The 21,727-nt window shown below is 43.2% G+C and overlaps 1 protein-coding gene across 4 annotated transcripts in view; it reads right to left on the reverse strand.

The window, feature by feature from the left end:
• Positions 1-326: 326 nt before the first annotated feature.
• Positions 327-21,727, reverse strand: part of CYP39A1 (cytochrome P450 family 39 subfamily A member 1) — a 34,652-nt gene continuing 13,251 nt past the window's right edge. For 3 of the 4 annotated variants that reach the window (XM_084514417.1, XM_084514418.1, XM_084514419.1), the window contains 11 exons: positions 16,685-16,820; positions 15,224-15,398; positions 13,490-13,639; positions 12,554-12,647; positions 11,025-11,123; positions 9,049-9,139; positions 7,918-8,051; positions 6,949-7,044; positions 5,173-5,261; positions 1,680-1,767; positions 327-616 (listed from right to left, as the gene is read on the reverse strand). In XM_084514417.1, the coding sequence (XP_084370543.1) occupies positions 545-616; positions 1,680-1,767; positions 5,173-5,261; positions 6,949-7,044; positions 7,918-8,051; positions 9,049-9,139; positions 11,025-11,123; positions 12,554-12,647; positions 13,490-13,639; positions 15,224-15,398; positions 16,685-16,820 (1,224 nt within the window). In that variant the 3' untranslated portion in view covers positions 327-544. Of the gene's footprint in view, positions 617-1,679; positions 1,768-5,172; positions 5,275-6,948; positions 7,045-7,917; positions 8,052-9,048; positions 9,140-11,024; positions 11,124-12,553; positions 12,648-13,489; positions 13,640-15,223; positions 15,399-16,684; positions 16,821-21,727 lie in introns of all 4 variants that reach the window. The other variant, XM_084514420.1, reaches the window with a different exon arrangement.

Genomic DNA, 21,727 nt, shown 5'->3' on the forward strand with positions numbered 1-21,727 from the left:
ACAGGACATAAGTGATGCTACTTTATGGTGGCCAAGGATCTGATCCAGAGGTCTCTGCTCAGCACCTTCCTGGCTTTTGGGCACAGCAAAGCCTGGGAACCACAGGGTTACCACTGATTTCTTAGCCTGAGGCACCACCTTCACCTTGGCTTGAAGAAACCCGCAGGAAGCAGTGACCTGGCACAAGGGACCTGTTTTTCTCTTGGTTCTAACAAAACTTCCATGCTGGATTTCCAGATGTAGCCATTTTTTGTCCTGAATGTTTGCTGAGTGAGTTTAGCGTATCCGTTAGACTACCAAAGAATGCAAATAATTTGGCCCACAAATTCCGAATGCAGCAGAGCTTGATTTTTAAATACCCGGAGGCAGGCAATCAGGAAAAAGAGCCCAGATATGACTGTACTGTCATGGCATACACAGAGTATGTACAGCATTCAAAATTGAAATTAAGGACTTTTATGGCAGAGAACCTATTTGAACATGGAGAGTAGAGAAGCAGCTCAGCGGGGCTGGCAAAGCGAGGTGAGTTAGTACTGGGCCGCTCTCATTCCCGGCATTTATACTGGACCCGGAATGGTGCCATGGGTTGCTGTGTCCCCACCAAATGTAGAGGGCTCTGCAAAAAGAGAATCAGTAAAAACATGAAGTTAGTTCAGTTAAAGGAGCCATCATCTTGCTGTAATATTAAGATATTACCATATTCTTGGAGCTTTGGCCTGAAAGAGTCAAGACCAAATACTGAGAATATTTCTTGGCTTTGCAGAAGCCACTCGTTAACTTTTATTCCACTTCCTCTGACAGAGGATGACACATGAGATCTTAAGAAACTCTAATGGTTTGGGATATTTTCACCAGCATAATTGCCTGTGGGTGCAGACCCGATTTACAAACAACTCCACCGAGAGCTGGGATGGCAACACACCACCAGTCAGGATGAGGCAACCTTCCGCCCTGTTCTGGTGGGAATGTGAGATCAACCTCTCTTCAAGAATTCCTCAACTTTTAGCCCAAAGGGCAATGCTAACAAAGCCCAGACCACTCCTAACTTCTCTCTCTTCTCCCTGACAGTTAAGCAACAGGGCCCGAGTGTCATGCTTAGGCTGTGACAGCAGACACGTTCATTCCACAGCACTTTGTGTTTGTGAGGAACCACAAGTTTTGGAAAGTGGAAAGGACACTTTGCAAATGGGATAGGAAATTACTTCTGAGTGACCACGCCACTCTCTCTTAATGGTAAAACCTCTCTGTGTTGCATTTGCTCCTTCAGCCCTACCCTAATCGTTTTTCTTCCACCACTCAATATGTAACGGAAGAGCACTGAGAATGCTGCATCTGCTTTCATGCCTGCTTCACGTATTAATAATCCAGTTCCATATTCATTGGTTTTGTGAATGGCAGAAAGTAATTATAAAACCTCTTGTAATGTTTAGGCAATGATGAGACAAAACACTCTCAGGGGTGCATTCTTGTACAGACAGCACAGCCCCATTAGATCACTGGAGTTACTCTGGGTTTTCTGAGTAAAAGTGAAGATCAAATTATTTCTTACATGTTTTTAAATGCTTCTCTCAGCATTTTGCTTCAGTATAAATAAGCAGTTAAGAATGGCTGTTCAGCTGAGCACGGTGAATGAAGGATATAAAGGTGTGGAATGTTAAATAAATACACGGATCTTTTACCTCCTTTGGTACCGCATCCAAAAGCACAAATTCGTATTTGTACAGGAACAGCACAATGAACAACTGGATTTCCATGATAGCAAACCACCTGCAAGAAAAGAGAGAAAGATGTTCGATATCCAGCCTGATGATCACACTTGCGGTATTATCAGATAAGAAACAGATTCTCTTTTATACATTTTACATTCCATGTCTCAGTTCTGCCTGTAGGTTTATCTGCAGTAGGCAAAAATGCTGTGGCTTTGTTCAGCTTCACTATTCAGTGCAGAACATGAATGTAGCGGCTGCCCCTGCTTTCTGGTGAAACTTTAGAGCAACTCTATCCCTCTGACACCCTATTTTAAAACAGCTCCTTATCATTAGGGTTTTTTTCCACTGTGTAAACATTTATGTTCTTCTAACACTTGCTGACTCAAAATAACTTCCTAGGAGTGAGAAGCCAGTCAAATATAGAAAAGGCTATATGACTAATTGTGCTATATAAAGTTATATAATACAGCTGGGAGCCTGATGACATCAGAGGAGATGTGACAGCGGGAGTTATTACTTAATGTGTCAGCATTAGAATGCAGCATGAAACCCAAGGGCATGATTTTTTTTTTTTTTCTGTAACATGCTCAGAAAGCTCTTAGTCAGTGCAGAGAAGATTTCAGATAACTACAGACGAACTCTTCTCAGCTATTATTTTTTAATGTCACTACGTACAAGAACTTTCTGCATTCAGCCACTTGCGTGTACCTGTGCCAGGTCAGGGGATTACTCATTTGCAGAATTTAGCCATATGTCTTAAAGAGTTAGTTAAAATAGTCAGACTACCTTACTCTTCTACACAGTTTATTTTCCATTATCTGAGAGATGCTGGAAAACTCAGATAAAAAAGCTATTGGGGAATTCACCAGGGAGAAGAGCACATGACTGCACGTGGCATCTGCCTGGATTTGGCCCGGCAGGTGTGAAGAGGGAGCTAATAAGTCCCACAAGACCCAAGATAACTTCTGCAGAGCTGTTCAGATCTGCACACTGAGCTGCCCCGTGCTCCGGAGTGGGAGGATGCTTGTTTGTTTTGGCGTAGCTTGAGACCCAAATGATCTCTGTGATTTCACATTGCAATTACCTTGAGATGGGGAGCTCTTGGTGACCTTCAGCTCAGGAGAGAGCAGTGCAGAGCTACAGGAATGGAAACCAGCTCCAGCCAGGCAGGACTTGCTGGCCCAAACTCGATGCCAACAAAGGGGGCTCCTTTCAGTCCCTGCACTGTTTGCATGGTGCCGCCCTGGGCTCCTGATGGTGCTCCAGGGCTTCTGGTCCTGCACCTGCAGCCCACCGAGATCTCAAAGTACTTTTTCAAACAGGCTGCTGCTGTTTCTCCCCTCTGCAGAGACGCTGAGGCAGATGGAGGGTACCACACGTCAGAAGGAGAGCTCAGGAGGAACCAGGAATGAGAGGCAGGACTGCAGTGTCCCAGTGCATCCCTCTCTCCCTGTCCATGTCGTACTGAGCACAATCCGTGAGCTCTCTTGCAGTTGACTGCCCTTTAGTCCCCGCTTGCCTTTCATATTCATAACCGAATCCTAAAGCAGTTTTCCTCTAGGAGCTCTGAGTCACAGATGCCTTCCTGCTTTATTTAGTGACAAGGGGGCCGACCAAGATGCACTTTCTCAAGTCTTGTCCCCAGTGCACTGCTGTGTACTTGTGTTCTGCAGCAACCCAGGAGCCCAGCTGGGCACTGAGATCCTGCAGTAAATGGAGGCTGAGAATGAAATCACAGCCCTTGTGCTGAAGGGTTTATAATGTCAGTGTAAGATCAGAGACAATGGATGGATCCATGCAAGATAAGCACCAGCAACCAGTCTCCTGGTTAGACAAAAGTCATGTTAGACTAGCAGCTCCACTTTTCCCTTTGGTACAGAAATGGCTTTGTGGGAGTTCTTCCTGTGTCAGTTTGCTAGATTATTTAACAAGTTATTTTCTAGCTTTCAGTTCAATTACATTAGCTTTTGATTTCATGATAAGATTTTGCAATATGTAGAGAAAATGAAATATTTAATACATTTCATTTATAAATACCAGTACTGAATTAAATGAAAGCTCATCTGAAACCTCAAATAACATTGTTTCATTCAGCTATACCACGGACATCTGCAACCTGGGATCTGGATACATCCCTTCATTTAATTTCCTTTCTTCCAGGACTACCACATTATTATTCAGAATTACCACCAGAGAGTGTGGAGGTGTGTGATACCATGTGGCCTGCCAAAGGCTTTGAAAGGACTTTTTGTCTATCAGCAAGTGAAAGACTCTCCATCCATTGTCTAAGTAGAAATGTTACCATTTTCTTTTGAACCACAAATTTATTTTAGAGATGTTATCGGAGTCCAGAGAACAGCCTGAACAAAGAAATAGGTCAGTGTATATAAAAAAGCAGCTTTCAGAAACATTATTTTGCAGCTTGTCCTCTACTTGTGGATGCCTCTTGTGACTTTTGCTGTTGCCCTTGCTGGGAATGAGGCTGCGCTCAGCTCATATTTAGCTCAGGAATATTGGATAAGCCATGGAGGTACAGCAGTGAGTGAGGGCTTTACTTTGTTAAGCCAAAAGAGTGGATGCAGATTTATTCATTTTACTTATGTATACAATGTCTTCACAAAATTTATCTGACACTCATGTCCAGCCTGCTATAGGGTACAGATTCAAGGTTCTGTTTCCTTCCAACACCCTCTGGCTTCCTTTGCTGCACGTGGGACTCTTGGATTAAAACGACCTGTTTTAAGGAATCTTGGTTATTTGCTGCCTAGAGCAGACCAGGTTCTGAAGGCAGAGAACTGAGCAAAGTGATGTTTTAACACAGAAAACAAGGAGCAGCTGGCTCCCTGGGATTTGTTCCAGGAAGAGGGACCACAGAGAAAACAGCAGAAGGAATGCAGGAAGCACTGAGGCTGGCATTGCTGGGGGAATGGAGGAGACAGGATCTGCAATTTAAGCCATCGTACAATTGCGTGGGCCTTGATGGAAAGACGAGAGACTTAAACAGAGAGGAGCCATTTAAGACATTTGAAGATTAGCAAAAATGGCAATGGCATGGAGGATGGAAAGAGAGTCTCAGACCAGAGAATTGTAAAGTTAGTTTGGAAGTGGTTTATGGCGACTTAAAAGCCTGCTGTGTCTGTGAAGTGGCATATTTGTACATGGAACAACTCCCTTGATGAAAAGGTGCCTCCAGCAGCAGCAGAGTTAGGCTTTTCTCCCTGGGGAATATCCCTTGGTACACTAGTCTCAGGTTCTGCTTTTGCATCGTGGCTTAACCTGCTTTTTCCAGGAATGAAGCCACTTTCAAATTAGTTTAAATAAGGTCCAGATAATACTGAACATTAGAACATTGACAAAGCAAAACAATGAAAACACTGTATCGCCAAGTGTAAGGGGAGCCCAGTTCAAGAGGGTTGTTCTCTGCAGGGTTTGGGAATAAATAAACCCCAGCTGTTTCACTGACCTTCCTGGACACTGATGCTTCCCTCCTCCAAATGCCACAAAGCTGTCCAAGAAAGCATTCTTCTCTAAATTTGCCTCTTTCCAACGATCCTGTGGGAAGAAACTTTTTTTTTCCAAATCAGTCTTATATAAATAAAGCTTAACTTTATTTCTCCGGGCTAAAAATGACCTTGAACAGCTAATCCTCAATACAAAGTTGCAGTAATGCCATTTTTTGAGTTCAACCTGTTAGCGTTAGAGTCTGTATTCAAATGTCAGCAATAACTCAGGTAAACAAATGATGGTTCAATTTGAAATATACACAGCTGCCTCAAAGTGCTGGAGAAGTTTTCTAAATCCACACAAAAAATCATTCTTTCTATACATTCCCATTGTTTTAAATCCCACTTCTTGAGCTATTGACATGCCTACAAAAATGTGACCTCCTTTTAAATACACACAAGTTCAAAGCAGCTCTTCAGCCAGTGCCCTTCCTCAGCCACCAAGCTGTATCACAGCACACAAAGGACTCGTGCATCTTTCAGGCAAGCCGTATCTCAGGTGCTATGCACAGGAAAATTCAAGGTGTATGAGAAAAATGTGAGGATTACACAGCTTCATTCTCAGGTGCAAGCCAGTGTGTGAGAAAATGGTTCAAAACTAACAAAAAGAGCCTGTCTGTGCCCAGAGGGCTCCTTGTTCCAGAGGGTTTTAAGAAAAAACAGATAACAAGAGCAGCAAGGCAATATTGGGTTAAAGTTTGGGTGGACTGACACTGACAGAAATACATTTTTTGAATTTTGGGTGACAAATTATGCCAGCCTCCAGAAACTCAGCACAACTCTACCAAGACCTTCGAGTAACTTCGCTAATTTTTTTTGTGGCTAACGCTTCTGATGGAACCCTTAGAGAAGCTGCAATCTTCTGTTTGTTTATCTTGGAATTTTTTCAGCTTGGGCTGTTTAGAGCTTTCTGAAGAGGAAATCTGTTAGCATGAAAATCTAATAAAAGCAAGAAAAAAAATTGAGGTGATGAAACAAGGCAATACAATTTGGAATGACAATATCCAAGGGTAACTGCCCTATTCCTCATGGAAGAAGTACAAGTTTTAAACAACAAGCTAGCTTGTTTTTTTAGGAAGTTACTAGAGAAACAAGTCACTGCATCAGGGTTTCTGCTTGGGGTTTCAAAGAGGCAGGAACAGTTATGAGGGATTTCAAATCAGTGAAGAGTTTGCTAGAAGGGGAATTTTGTTTGAATTACTCCTTGATGTATTTCTAAAAAAAGACAAACTGCTCTGTAGAGGATGGTGCTAAAAAGAGCAGCTACAAGCCTGCCCACACGGCCACCTGGAGTGGAATAATAAGCAAGAAACTCTAGATGAGCTACTAAATTAGCTGAGCTAATACGTACCAGAAATCATCTGACTGGAAGGACCAGTGAACCTGGGTAAGTACATGGAGATGAGCTACACAAACAAATGCCAGGGAGAGGAGAGGACGTGGACCTTGTTTCCACACTGAAGTCAGTGGTGTCCTTCTATGGTGGGCTTTGAATCGAGCCCAAAGTGATACAAATGATATCACCAAGTGATATCTGGAACAGATAACTGAACTTTAAAGTCTTGCTTACCCCTAGAGGCCCCTCCTGTCTGTGCACACATTCTCTGCACATGAGGCCACCCTCCAGTGGCTGGGAAATACCCAACTTGAAGCCAATTTGTCCCTGTGCTTTTATTGTGAAATAGGCAAAGAGGAGAAAAGACGGCAAAACACCCACATTAGGAGTGACAACTTACAGGTTTGAACATTTCTGGGTCAGGAAAGTATTTTGGATTCCTGTGCAGCCAATACGGAGACAACATCAACATATCACCTGCAGGGACGGTGAAATTCTGAAAAGGAGAAAAAAAACTGAAGAAAAGAGAAAATCACGGGTTCAGCTCACAAAGCAATCTCTCCTCAGTGCATCTCTTCCATCAGCAGCAATTCCTGGTGCAGGTGGTAAAGCCACGGTGGGTATATGACATGCCTGAAGCTTCTTGCTGCTGCCACTTTTTTCTTAAGGGAGGCCTAAACAGCGGAGAATTTGGAAAGGCTATTTTTGTTCTAATTTAGTTTTTCACGTGTGGAAATAATAGAAACATTATTTCTGTCTTTCCTGCTTCTTGGTATGAGTGTACCACGTGAACTTATTTTTTTCTAAACCTTTTGTTCAGCATCTCCTTCAAAATGCAAAGAAATTCATAGAAAGAGTTGTATGACAGTAGATCTCTGTGGGACTTCATTTCTTAAATGGGCAAGAGTGCCGATTCCTTAAGAGAGTGTTTTTTCCCTCAAGCATTTATTTGTTAGACGCTTGATTGCTGGCACTTTCCTTCTGAATGGCAGTGAAGAGAACAAACAGTAGAGAAGCTTTATCAGTTACCGAATTATGGTTCCTTCTACTGTATTTGCTGTATATGGTTCCTGTTTTGTATACCTTCTGACTGTATCTCTTGATTCAATTAAATTCAGTTTAAATTTAGTTCATAGCTGAAGGTAAGACTGTGAGCAAGAAAAGCAAAACCACACTTAAATTAATAATGTTTAAATTAATGATGATGAATAAATTTGTTAAGATGAAGAGAATATCATGTGAGACAGTGGAATATCTCTACTATCTTAACTTTATCTAGATCTTTTAAGAGGGATCTTTCTAGAAGAATCACAAAGCACCCTTCTGAAGAAACAAAGAAACAAACAACAACAAAAACTCCAACTCTCACCTGAATTCTTATTGGGTTTACAACTTTCTTGGTGATTGCGCCCGGAGACCTCAGCCGTATGGCTTCCAAAGTGCACCATTTAATAAAAGGGAGGTTCTTAAGGTCCTCTTCAGAGACTTCTATTTTATCTTTACCTGTTGTGGCATGAGAAAGAAGACTCTGCAAAAATTGTATTTCATGCTTGTTTTGATACATGCTGACAATAATTGCTTTTGACTTCAAGACTTTAGGACCTTGTTTTCACCAAAAATTTTCTTTACATTTCTAAGTAAATGAACAGCCCAACATTGGTAAGAAAAGCTTCTGAAAATAATTTAATGTATCTGTGGTGGCTGTACTTATGGCACTGGTCAGAAAAGACCAAACAAAGGTCACATTGAAAGTTAAGCATCCCCAGTCTTTTTTAGTAGTTTGGCAGGACACTGAATGGAAATCTCAGGGATTGTAGCACCAAGATAAGGAGCCATGGCTGAACTCTTGGCCTGTTAACACTAGAAAATAAATTAGAGCCAGGAGACAGGCTAGTTCATGATTGTCCTTATTGTTTAATTATCCACGTTACCCAATTTGGTTTTGACCCATGTCAACTAGGAGTCTTCCAAGAAACTCTAAGCATGGTTCAGGGGAGTGGATGTGTGAATGACTGCACTCAGCAGGTGACTATTTTTTGAAGGAAAGAGATTAGTCATGTGGCAGTGAATCACGCTGGACAAACTGGCCTCAGATAAGAGAAAAGAGAAGAGTTCCTGGCCTGTTTTTCCACAGAATAGCTGGTGAATATCACACAATGAAAAGCAACTGAATCGAAAGACCTCATCTGACCCTATCAGAGCTGCACAATAAAAGCATGAAACTGGTTAATACAAAACTAGGCCTAAGGGATTGGTGTAGAAGGAAGACACAAGTACACATGGTTCTTTTTCTACCTTCTCTTACTAACACCAAAGCTGTTTTTGCTTAAAGATAAGTCAAGAGCATTTGCTGAACACACAGAGCTGGACCCCATGTCTTTGGTTGTACCCTGAGCAGCAACATTCACTATTCCCAGCCACTAACCAAGCGTGCCATGTGCTGGGCCAACCTGGAATAAATCATTTTGAGGTTCCAGAAGGATGTAATCTGATTTATTACCTGCTTTGCCAAAAACAGAAGTCAGGTCTTCCATGGTTTTCTTGTAAATGGAAGGATAAGACAGGATGAAAACAAGGGTCCAAAATGCAATCTAAACAGAGATGAAAGTACTTTAACTCAGGAATACAGAACAGAATTACAGTATCTTTGCAGCAAATCAGAGGCAGGTGACAACATTTGCAATGTCTGGATGTGCCTGTTGTGGCTGGGGCACACAGGGAGCTGTACATCTACAGGCTCAGATCCTGGGAGATTAGGTCTGGTCATCTGCTGTGTACTTATCTTCAGTGAGCATTATACAGCTCCGGCTTTGAGCTTTGAAACACAGAATCCTTTCATTAATTTCAAGTAACTAGGTGTTACAATGAATTATTAAACCATTGTGTGTGATTAGATTTAGCTGCATGAACAGAAAAAAAAATAAATAGTAAATTCCTACTAAGATTAACAGAAATGAGGTTCAGTAGTTTGCAGGGCATTGTCACAGTGAAAATAATAATAATAATAATAATAATAATAATAATAATAAAAAAAAACAGGAAAAGTTTTAATTATCAGCAAAAGAAGCAGTAGTATATCCCCTTTAGAAATAATTTGCTAACTGATCGTGCACTGAAGTTGAAAATCAAGAAATTTAGGAAAGGAGTAAATCCTCTTAAGGAGGATGAAACCAGAAGGCCTTGCAGCACTGCCAGGAGCCTCTCCCTTGCTGAGCCAGCGGGAGACCCAGCCCGCACGTAGACCTGGTTGCGGGCCATCTGTGCTGGTGAGGGCTGAGAACTCTGCTATTTCCCAAATAGCCCCACGTGGACACAGCTCTCCTTCTGCAACACAAATCTGGTAGCTTAGTTTTCATGTACAGAGCTTGGACACTGCCTTCACTGCATGGAGGGAGAACTGAATTTTTTCAGATGAGAGTGTTTAATAGGGTTTAACTTGCTTCTAAAAAATCCCCTTGGAAGGTGAAAGGCTTCTTTTCATCATGCCCGTCACCGGAGCAGTGGCTTGTGACTATTCTGAGAAACAGCGAAATATCTGCATGTCTATTTAGAGCTGAATATTACAGAAGTAAGTAATGATAGTGTTATGGAAGGAATGTCAGTTATCCTGATAACAGACAGCAGGCTACGCCTCGCACTTGTACCAACGTGCGGATCTACAGAAACCTCACTGAAATGGATGAGGTTCCTTTGGGGTAAACTGCAGCATTACCCAACCTACAAAACCCACAGATATATCCAATAGGAGTACATATAAAAATAACTCACTATCATTTTTTTCCTAAGTCACATCTGTAAAGGGCATAACTGTGCTGGAAAGAGCTTAGTAGTCACAGTAAATAAAGGATGTGTTTGCTGCTATGGATTTTTGATCTGAGAAATTCCTATAAATGTCTTCGGTCAGCTTACGCTGCGTTAGATATATTGGGCTTGTTAGTATAGATCTATTTGTGTCATTAATCCATCAAATCAATACCTAATGTGGAGAAAACTTAAGTGGCAGTAAAATCAAACTATTGTTTTTCTTGCCCTGAAGCAACGCTGGAAGTTGTACAGCAGATCCCCTAAAGCAAAAGACCCAAATTCACTCAGGGATTTATCCACAGGTGAAGTTCCCCTATATCACACTTCTGGTACTCTTTACATAGAATATTTAAAACAGATAATACAGCCACCGTGTTTCAAAATGGAGTTAGATGCTTCTCACAGCTGAAGACTGTGACCTTAATAGCTATGAGATACATGCTCCCCAAATGTTATGATAAGGGAGATTATAATTTAGGAAAAGTACGGGAAGAGCTTTTCTTGTCATTGCTTCTGTGACATTGCAACCTGAGTATGTTTGTAGAGATGTATGTGGGTGTGATAATCCCTTCTTGGAATACATGCAGCGTGTGTGACCTCTGGTTCAAACTCTTTGCTTCCCAAATGCAGGCTTTTGAACAGGCAAGGTGTTTTTCTAGCTGATGTACTTACAGGCACAGCATTTGCTTGGGAAGCCCAGAGCATTAGGAGACCATAATTGGGAGCCAGATGTTTTCCTTGTAAATTATCCAGGAGATGCTGCAGTAGAGTCTGTTACAAAATAAATAGTATTTCCAAAAACATATTAAAATCTAGTTTAGGGCAGAGCTTAACAGAATTCAAGGATATGACATAAGACTGTTTTATCACTGAGATATAAGGTTAGTTATGGGTTGTTTGCAGTCACAAAGCACAAAGATGAAAGTGAGACTCATAGGAAGAGGGCCAAAAGAAGTCAAGGCACCATGTGAATACTTGCCCTGCCCTCCATTTTCTTAAAGTTTGCAGGGGATCTTACTTCCTCACTCTCCATTTTTGCTTGCATGTGCAAGAAAGAAAAAAGAATTTTTTTTTTCCTTTAATTCCTGCTCATGTCTTTTGAAGAGCCTACACATTGGATAGAACAGACTGAATGAAAGGAAACGAAGATGTTCTCTCTGTTCCTGCCAAAGAGGTGACTGCTATGAAGAGATGGTCTGATCTATCAGCAAAGCCCCGAGTTATGAAAGAGTTCCAGGTGCTTTGTTAGCAACCTAACCAGGGACTTTAATAGCTTTGAGATTATAGCGACTGTGTAATACTCTAGCCCCAGTTTTTGTTTATAGTATTTCCTTAAATGTAACCCAACCATTCATTTAAGACAAAGTTTCTTGTCTGGTTTTCAGAGGGAAAAGGCTGATCTTGAATAAAAAAAATGATCACTCTTTTTCCAAATTCCCTACAACGCTATGGGCTTCCTATTTCCTGCACCTTCTTACCTCCCACCGTTCCCTCTCCAGCCCCCAGTTTCTTTCCATCATTCTGTTTTATTTTACAAAAGAAAACACAGTATGTGAAGCTTTTAAAGTCTAAATAAAATTTGGTTTGTTTAACAATCTGTTCTGTAACCATTCAGTTGATCAAGACTCCCAGGCCAGTCCGCCCTCGCATTTGTCAGCCGTATTGACAGAATTCCTGCCATAGCTAAGGAGAATAACCAGGGGGACAACTTATCATGGCTTTGACACAATCAATATTTAGGGTACTTGGCTTCCAATCCAGTTATCTGTTTTTTTTCCCCACTAATCTGGCTGCTGGAGGATCTAATCAGTCTACACCAAGGTTTAAAATAGTACATGTGAGGTTTTGAAATTTCACAGCCCAGTGCCCTCAGAGAAACAACCAAAGAGACTTTCCTTCACCTCTTTCAACTGCTCGCTGTAACTGCGATACCAGAGGCTAGCTACGGGTCATTGCGCTGATCCCTTGGTGTAAAATTCCCTGAAGATGTAAAGCCTCAGAAGCAAACTAAATTGAGGAGTGCGGCTCAAGAATTATGGCTCTGACCTATGTAGGAAACAGCAATACTGGGCAGTTGAGGTATATCTATAAAAGCTGAGATGTCTGGTACATTTCTCCCAGTACAGAAATAAATCCTGCCCTTCATTCCTTCAGTCAGAATCTGCAGCAAAGTCATCTTTTTCTTAGCCTCGGATGTTTACCTTGGACGTGGTCTCTGAAGGGTTGGTCCTTTCAGCATCTGACACTACTTTCTCAAATAATTTTAGAAGCCATTTTTTGGATTTAGACCAGTTCCTGTACAGAAAAGCAACAAACAAGAAGCACTTAACCGAGGCAGCACAAACCAACGTTTCCTTTTCCATGAGAAGGACTCCTTGGTTTCTCTCCAAGAGCCCCTAGGCAGCAGCCAGTTGATGAATGGTTAGTCTGCCTGGCAGTGGTGTTGACTGATGTGAGGAACAGCACGTCTGAGACCTTCATAGCCAGGACCTGTTACTTGAAACCCCTGGATTTTCACAGTTACTCCACTAGAGGTTTCATTCTGACTTTGGACAGACCGCTTAGGTCAATGTTTTCAAGAACAATCCTCTCTGAGAAAACAAAGGTCTCTTTTTAGAGCATCCTCAGTTCTCTCTGAAGGTGGCTGCGAGGTGCTCAAGGTGCTGTCATGGTCCCAGGAGCACTGACGGGCTCTGCAAGCTCTTTCCTTGGGTTTTGGCTGCCTCTACCCAAGGTGAGCTCTGCCACGGTGCCGCTGTGTAACCTGCAGGCAGAGTGCCAGCAAAATAACAAAGGTGTGAGGAAGAGCAGAGAGCTGCCTCACTGGAGATGCTCTCAGCTTGGGAGTTACATTTAGGCTCAGCTCTTTCCCCTCTGCCCTGTTCTGCTGCTCCCTGCCAGGTCCACCTGGACCTTGCCCCCCTGAGCAAGGCTGCCTCCAATTTATGCCAGAAGAAATAGATCAGACCAGGCCAGGACTTTTCTGAGGCATCCAGCTGAAGGCCTGCATGAGCCAAGGATGCACCACTGCTAAAGACAGCTCAGCACCCTCCAGGAGAACGTCCCTCACGGTTGATATCCCAGCAAGCAAAATGCCCATAATGGGCACACCACAGTTATCAGCCCCGTTCCCTTACCTCAGGAAGCACTCTGGCATCTGAGAAGCGTATTCGAAGTCCTCATCGTACTTCTGAAAATGTTCTTCGAACTCCTTGAGTTCGCTCTGACTTGTTGGGCAGATGCCTTTCCCAAACAGAGTGTTCACCACTGCTGGATACATGACGTGCCTGCAAGGACGAGATCCCTGTGACTTACAGGAGATGGGAGAGCTCTTGGAGCAGCCCTACGTCAGGGTGCAGAGCGTTCAACTGCAAGGGAAGAAGCTGGGGGACTTGTGCCATGACAGCATGGGAGAGCTGCCACAAGGTCCACACCTCACTCACAGCTGTCACAGATTTTAAGCAGGGGCTGGTTGATGCACAGACCTCAGGGAAGTCCCCTGAACGTGGCCAAACTTCAACAGCTGGTACTTGAACAGTGGCAGAAAGGCTCTGGGAGCTGAGGTCCCGTTCTCCCCAGTAACCACCCCTCTCATTTCAGGTTAGCTACGTGGACCTCCTGAGCATTAAACAACCCCTTTTGCAACCAGACACCCAGGGAAATCCTTCCTTTGGCTGCAGTTTTGCTGTACAGAATGACGCTTTTCTGTTTTATTTTTGTCTCACCCTGTTATCCTGCAAACCCCGAGATCCTTTCCCAGGCCCCTTCATCTGTACTCTAGCTCCACAAAAGCCTTATGCAGTCTTTTCTGGCTTCCAGCTACTTCTGAAAGTGTATTTCAGGCAAGAGCTTTTGCTTTCTTGCTTTTCTAGAGATCACAGGGAAGCTGGAGCCACCTGCTGGCTCTATGGATGCAACTGTTGTGGCCCATGGGCTGTGCAGGTGCTGCTGTGGCACAGAACAGATCCGTCCCTGCCCTCAGATACTTGAGCCCAGGGAAAAGCCCACAGATGGATTCAGGCGGGCGAATAATCACAGAATCACAGAATAACAAGAAAAGGTGAGCAAATGCTAGCTGAACAAGCAGTGGTGTAGCACGCTACCCATTTGATGAGTTTTTCACAAGAAACAGATCTGACTTTGATCTCAGAGGGGGAACATCACGGGATGTGGAGGTTTGCACCCCATTATTGAGAACATTGGGACAGAGAGATGGGAGGTTTCAAAGCCCCTTTTCCCCACTTTCTTCTCCCATTAATCAAAACTGCAGTAAGTGAGCTGACAGGTGCTCAGTGTTTTACCTGCAGCACAAGTCTGTATCTTAAATGTATTATGCAGAAAAAGCATTATGCCAGCAAAAGCCAACCTGGATGTGGGGTCTTAGAGACAGCTCCACACCAGAGGCAATGTTCAACTGGTAGTCCTGATGCACAGGCAAGGTACAGGTGTTCCTCAATGTGCTCAGGAAGGAGGAGTTAAAAGCTGTGTTTTTGTCCCATGAAACTGTCAATTACGGGATTTTTTTACATGAAGGATGAAGTTCCAGCACCACAAAGTCAACAGCAAAGCTCTTGTTTAACAGGGCAGGGCTTGGCTCACACGGGAAGTTTTTATCCTGCTGAAGATGAAGCATTTTGTCTGCTCTTTATGAACACGTAAAGCTTTCATCCCATCTTCTGGGAAACGAGACTGTTTGAAGAAGCTGTGCTATTTCTTCAACATAAGTAATTCAAATGTTTCTCCTAGCTGGGAGCAATGAGCATCCTGATACAGATTTCCTACGACCTGCGGGCCTGAGCTCCACCTGCTTTATTCTAACATCTCTGCTCCCACACAGGATAGCCATGCATTAGAGCTGTAATTTCCCTTACCTTACCAGGTCATTCAGGTCTCCTGCGCCCTTGGTGCCCAGGTGTCCCATGTGCTCATGCAGTTCCCTACACAAAGTGCCCGTGAACATGTGCAGATTAGAAGGACCCATTTTTCCCTTCATCATGCTGTACAGGGTACCGTGATTCTGATAAAAGGCTTCTGCAGGAACAGAAACTAAATACGAAAAGAAATAGAAAAGTTTGGAAAGTATTCACCAAAAGAAAAGAATCAAAAATTTTTCATATAATTTGTGACTCTAAGTGCATTAGCCCTCATTTTTCTGGAGTGAAACTCCCAGAAACATTTGTTCTCACCCTGTAAAGATTTAGGTGAGCCCCCTGGCTTCTACCAGTCTAATATCTTCCTGTCTCTGGCTTCAGTCCCAGAACCAGTAATCAACAGAGCTCCCCCCAGCTTCAGTGGGGATGTGCAGAGATGCACACGCACTCTCTACATGGACAAAAACAGCTGAAATGGAAATTAAATGAACCCAGTGAGAAAAAGTTTGGGTCTTTATGCTACAGCACATCCTCTCAGTCATACAAGGAGAAGCTGAGAGCTGGGACTGCTCAGCCTCAAGAGGAGCAGGCTCAGAGGGATCTCATCATATGAATATATGGTGGGGGCAGCAAAGAAGATAGAACCAGGCTCTTCTCTGCAGTGCCCAGTGGCTGGACAAAAGGCAACAAGCACATGTGGAAATCCAAGAAATTCCACTGAAACATAAAGTTTTTTATTGGGAGGGTGGTCAGACACAGGAACAGGCTGCCCAGAGAGGTTGTGGGAATGCTCCAAACCCTGCTGGACAGGGCCCTGAGAAACCTGCTGTAGGTGACCATGCCCTGAGCAGAGGCTTGGACTAGATCAACTCCAGAGGTACCTTCCAGCCTCAGGGATTCTGTGATTTAGTCTCTCTGCCCACTTTTCTTTCATTTCACACCCCGAATTATCAAATTAGTTTAAGTAATTCCTGTCAGTGCAATTCCACAGATATGAGGACACATGCTGATGGAATATGCCACTGACAATGGGATATACACCACAGCCCTTTCAGATGACTGTTGTACTACAGGTTAACAACTAAACACTGTGACAAACTGATTCGCAAATTACGTGAGAGGACAACACACTATTGCTCCAAACCTGTTACACATGGGTGGGGTGTCTGGCTGCAGGATAGGACCTGATCTCTGAAAGGTGCTGCTTGACGACAAGACAATAATTGTCCCTGGTTCAGAAACCTCGGAATCCTTGTGACTGAACCCAAATCACTTCACAGACTTGCAGTGCTGGAGCTACATGAAGGAATTCCATTTCCCCTGAATTTTGGAGCATGGTCATGGGTTAAGACAGACATTCAAGACATGATCAAAAAGGTGATGGGCTTTGGACTGGGCCTTTAACATTCCTGGGCAATTAGATTTGATTCCCGTTAAAAAAAAGAGCAAGAGCTCACTTACCTGCATTCTCAACAGCTTGTTGTACTGCCTGTTCGAAATTTAAGTCTTTAGAACTAAAAAAGGCTTCAGCTCCCTCTTCCTCAGTCACAAAAGTAAATCGTTTTCCCAGAGCAAATACTGTGAATACAGGCCCGTGCTGGAAGAGAGAGAGACTTCATGTTACTTTTACTTCATTGCTAACACGTTTTAAGGGAGCCCTGGCAGGAGACAAGCCTGTGGGGAGGTCAGGGGAGAGGAGCTGCTCCTTTCGGCTCTCTGCATGCCTTGGCTCAGCAGTGCATGAAGATGCAGATGCATCAGAACAAAATCTGCAGACTCACAGATTGGTGACATTACAGGTGCCTGCCTGACCTCTTGAGGAGAAGAGATTCCCTCCCTGAGAGCAGTATGGCACGTTTGATTTACAGTTCAAACAGTATGGCCCACCTGGATTTAAAGAACCAAGTGATGGAAATCTACAGCATCCCTTGGCTGCCACAGCAAAGTACCCACATCACAAACCCCATAATCCTATCTATTTCAATCCATGATTTTGTAACAAAAACTCCCCACTTCTGCATCTTTTAACTTTTTTTTTCCTTTCCTAGTTTAAAGGGTCTGCTAATAATGGTATCTTTCTTGTACAGTGCTTAAGGATTAATCAAAACAGTTAACAAACTCTTAGATTAGCTGGAGCTTGTTAAGCTTTATATTCAGGGAAGGTTTTTGACAGCATAAAACAGTCTTTTATTCTCTCTTAAACTTCTTCCCTTAATCTAATATCTTAGAGTCCTCTCAGAACTTTCAGCAATACACGTTTACCTCTGAATTCTTCCATTATGAAAAAGATCACTGATACTTGTAGATACTTCAAACTAGCAAACAAGCATGCACAATCTACGGGCTGTAAGATTCAGGCATACAAATCAAAATTAGGAAATGAAGCATTTTTTCTGTCTTTTCCTCAGTGAAGGTGATTGCTGCTCAGAGGCAGAAGCCTTGGATGGAAATCAAAAGCCCAGCACTGATGTTTGTCTGCACAGAAGTCTTTTGGCAAAGTTATTGCACAAATTGAGTGGTTTGGGGCTTTCATGGTCTCTAGCCACATCAAGGAACTCGATTTTCTCTTGCAGGTTATAATGCTGACAAGAGTGTTAAAAAGTTTTCTGTTTATCTGTTTGGAGTGCTGAAAAGCTTTGAATCCACTTTGCCCACATGGCTAATGTCACTGACTTCAACCATGTCTTTTGTTGTTTGGGTCTGTATTCGAAAGCCTGCTCCATCAAAAGCTCTTTGAAGCCAAGAAAAAGATTCTTCCTGACATCATTTGAATTTTGATTGTGTCCTTCAACTGTAAATTATTAAAGAAAGAAAGAATGTTTAAACTCTCTGGGTGATAATAAATAAAATATTGTTTTAATAACAGCTAGTTTGCTAAGTGTTTTTATGTTTTCATGGATAACAGCATCAGGCTTGGTAAAAGTCAGGGAGTTTGCACTGTGTTTGTTTCTTTCTAAATTTGATATTTTTTTTTTACCTTTAAAATGAACAGTAAAATGTATTTAAATGAATTTTCAAATAAAGTAAAATTTGAATTAGTAACTACCTCCAAATGAACTTAATTATTCAATTACGGTCACACTGTTAGACTGAGACACTTCCCCCTGTACTCAGCTCTGGTGAGGCCGCACCTCGACTACTGTGTTCAGTTTTGGGCCCCTCGCTACAAGAAGGACATCGAGGTGCTTGAGCAGGTGCAGAGAAGGGCGACGAAGCTGGTGAGGGGCCTGGAGAACAAGTCCTACGAGAAGCGGCTGAGGGAGCTGGGCTTGTTCAGCCTGGAGAAGAGGAGGCTCAGGGGCGACCTTATCGCTCTCTATAGGTACCTCAAGGGAGGCTGTAGTGAGGTGGGGGTTGGCCTGTTCTCCCACGTGCCTGGTGACAGGACGAGGGGGAATGGGCTTAAGTTGCGCCAGGGGAGTTTTAGGTTGGATGTTAGGAAGAACTTCTTCACTGAAAGGGTTGTGAGGCATTGGAACAGGCTGCCCAGGGAAGTGGTGGAGTCACCATCCTGGAAGTCTTTAAAAGACGTTTAGATGTAGAGCTTAGGGATATGGTTTAGTGGGGACTGTTAGCGTTAGGTCAGAGGTTGGACTCGATCTTGAGGTCCCTTCCAACCTAGAAATTCTGTGATTCTGTGATTCTGTGACTGCATTTCTGTATTTTAGGTGATTAAATGTGAGGAAGATGCCCAAGCTCCATCACAGTCGATGGAGATCTCGTCTCTATGGTGGGGGGAGCCTAAAGCCTGATTCAGCTCACCAGCTACAGCACACCTCTTATGATGAAGTGAGCCAGACCGTCCTTAGGCTCCACTGGACAGGATGAGGTACATGTCCACTGCCCCTTGGTAAAGCTGGACACCAAGCTCACCTGTAAACACCTACACGAACAACCTGGTGTTAAATCCCATCCAGTCTACTGCCATTTATTTTAAATAGTTCAAATTAAACCTGTAGTAAACACAATTAAAATTGGAAAGCTCCAAACAGGACCTTCAGAACAAGTCGGCTTAGTCGAATAGCACAGTGATGGGGGATATTCAAAGGCACGTCTTTCAGAGAGCAGAATTCTGTGTCATGCAGGAAAACACTAATAACTATAGTATGTGATAACTTAAATGTACAATTAAAATACAGCAGACTGGAAAAAGTTTGAGGATTGAGCTGCTAATGGCAATGTCCCCCCAAGAGTAAACACTGCTCTGAACGTATTGGGTGCAAGGAGTCTCCCAGTGTATTGCAGAGTCTGATAAATGCTCAAGGTGTAAAGAAACCATGGGAGGGAGAAGCATCAGTTCGCAATTGTATCAGATTGAGAAAAGTTTCACCCTGGAACCTTTCTTTAGGGGGTGATGGACTATTTTCAAAGGAAGTATTAAATATAATGTATTAAATGTAACAGGCTTGCAACTACTTAACCAAGTGCCTGGTCAATCAGTAATAAATATTAAATTTTCTAGAAGGATTGACATATGCAGTTGCAGAACTACCTACCTGATCTGTTAAATCACGCCCAGTGCCAGCAGAACGACAGGCAAACATGACACCTTACTAAAATGCTCCTGAGGGAGGAGCTGGGAAGCTTCACTGAATCATTCCAGCACTCTTCCAATGTTTACAAGCATTAGTGAAGACTAGTGAAGATAGGTAGTGGATGTACTGGAGGAGAGCCCAGTGCTCTCTATAAAGAGATAAAAACAAGTGGCCTTAAACATTTTACTAAAGGGCTTACAAGGAAGAATGAAAAGTTTGATGATAGTCTGGAGATATTTGGGAGTTTAGAGCAAACTGTGAAGATAAACATCACAGAAGTACCAGAAGAATCACATTCTGACATGACTCCAAGATCTATTATGCAAGTGATAATGAGAGCTTTCATCTTCCTAGGAAAGGAGTGGAGAAAGGGCAGCAAGCATCTAAACCTTGTGCCCACACCTTTAATTTAACAGGTGTCTCTGCCCATTCCGTCTTGGACGGGATATATTGAGATAGAAAATGTGAAGGGATGCACAGGAGGATGAACAGCAGTATGGAAACTTCAAGAAAAGAGTAATGATTCCAAGTTTCTCATATCGCAAAATCAAGTGGGCACCTACTAGAAGCTAGCTGGTTTAAAGCTAGGCAAAATACTTTCTTCACGAGGTGCCTGGTTAAATTACAGATTCAGGGCCACGGGATGCTGTGGAAGCCAAAATGCACAGGGTAACAAAAGGGGTTAGGCTAGTGTAGTTAGATCACTTGGATGCAAATCCCAGCCTATCAAGTCCCTAAACTCTTGACAGCCAGAAATTTGGAGGGAAAAGCAGAAGGCAGCATATGCTCATCTGGGTGTGCATCTACCAAGAACCACTGCTTGAGCCAGACACCTGAATAAACAGACTTGTCATCTGTCCTGCTGTAATTATCCTCATTTTCTCATGTAAGAGAATCAGCTGCTGGAGCAAGCTGCCAAGCAGCTCTGGATTTGACACTGTTGCATTACGGGCGGGTTCCGATGGAGCAGGGGTACTGCCTGTCACCACTGCACTCCCACCTACTTGCTCTGGGTGAAACAGGGCTTGAGGAGGAGACCTGCTGCTACACAGAGGCAGAGAAAGCAAGATGAAAATTCCGCTCACATTTAGGGTCTCCAAGGCACTCCCAATGAACAGGGAACACTGCACCAAACAGCGTTTGAAATTGAAGCCGGGTGGCTTCAGGAGGAAGAGGTAGTATCTTTTAATAGACCAGAGATGAAATATTTTATTAGAGCAGGGAATTTTGCTTTTGTTAGAGCCACTCGTGACACATGGGGGGGAAAGTGACAATTCTCCCAGCCCACATACTCTTCTATAGGAGGAAAACAGAGGCAGTGATCTTCAAGCAAAGCGCGGGCTGGCAGCAAAGGAAATCTGGTGTGCTGCCCCAGCACCTGAGGGAAGAAGCAGTGAAGGAGAGGCACAAAATAAGACAGCAGTGAGACTGTTTAACCCTTCAGGACAGAAAAAGAATGCCATTGTGGCAGGCTGAAGGACTAATCTATGAGAGTAAGCTTCTAAGTGTGAAAGTCTCCTTTGACAGTACCACTCCTACGCAGCTGGGGAGCTTTCACACTGCCTGAAGCCTGTTTCTGAACAGACTTGTTCGTGTTCAGCTTGCTCGTGCTAAGGACACTTAACCCTTTTCTGGCAGTATTACAGAGCTTGAAATTATTGCAGATGTATTTTGCAACCCTTGCAATGCCTGGTAACAACCCCTTTGGCAGGCAGCACCTGTTTTATTTGGCTGCACTGTGAGGCAGCGCTTAGTCCTTTAAAAAGGAGCAGGCAGGAAAAGGCTTGTCTGTCCTGGCCTCAGCACAGAGAGGGAGGCAGGTCACCATGTGGGAGGATGTTGAAGTGCTGGACTAAGGAAACAGTTGAAAGAAAGGCGCTAAGAAGCAGGAGACTATAAGAAAACAACAACAACAAAAAACAAACAAACAAACCAAAAAAAAAAAAAAACACAACAAAACCAAAAAAGT

The sequence above is a fragment of the Aythya ferina genome (genome assembly GCF_964211825.1).
Source record: "Aythya ferina genome assembly, chromosome: 3".
In the NCBI taxonomy this organism is placed as follows: domain Eukaryota; kingdom Metazoa; phylum Chordata; class Aves; order Anseriformes; family Anatidae; genus Aythya; species Aythya ferina.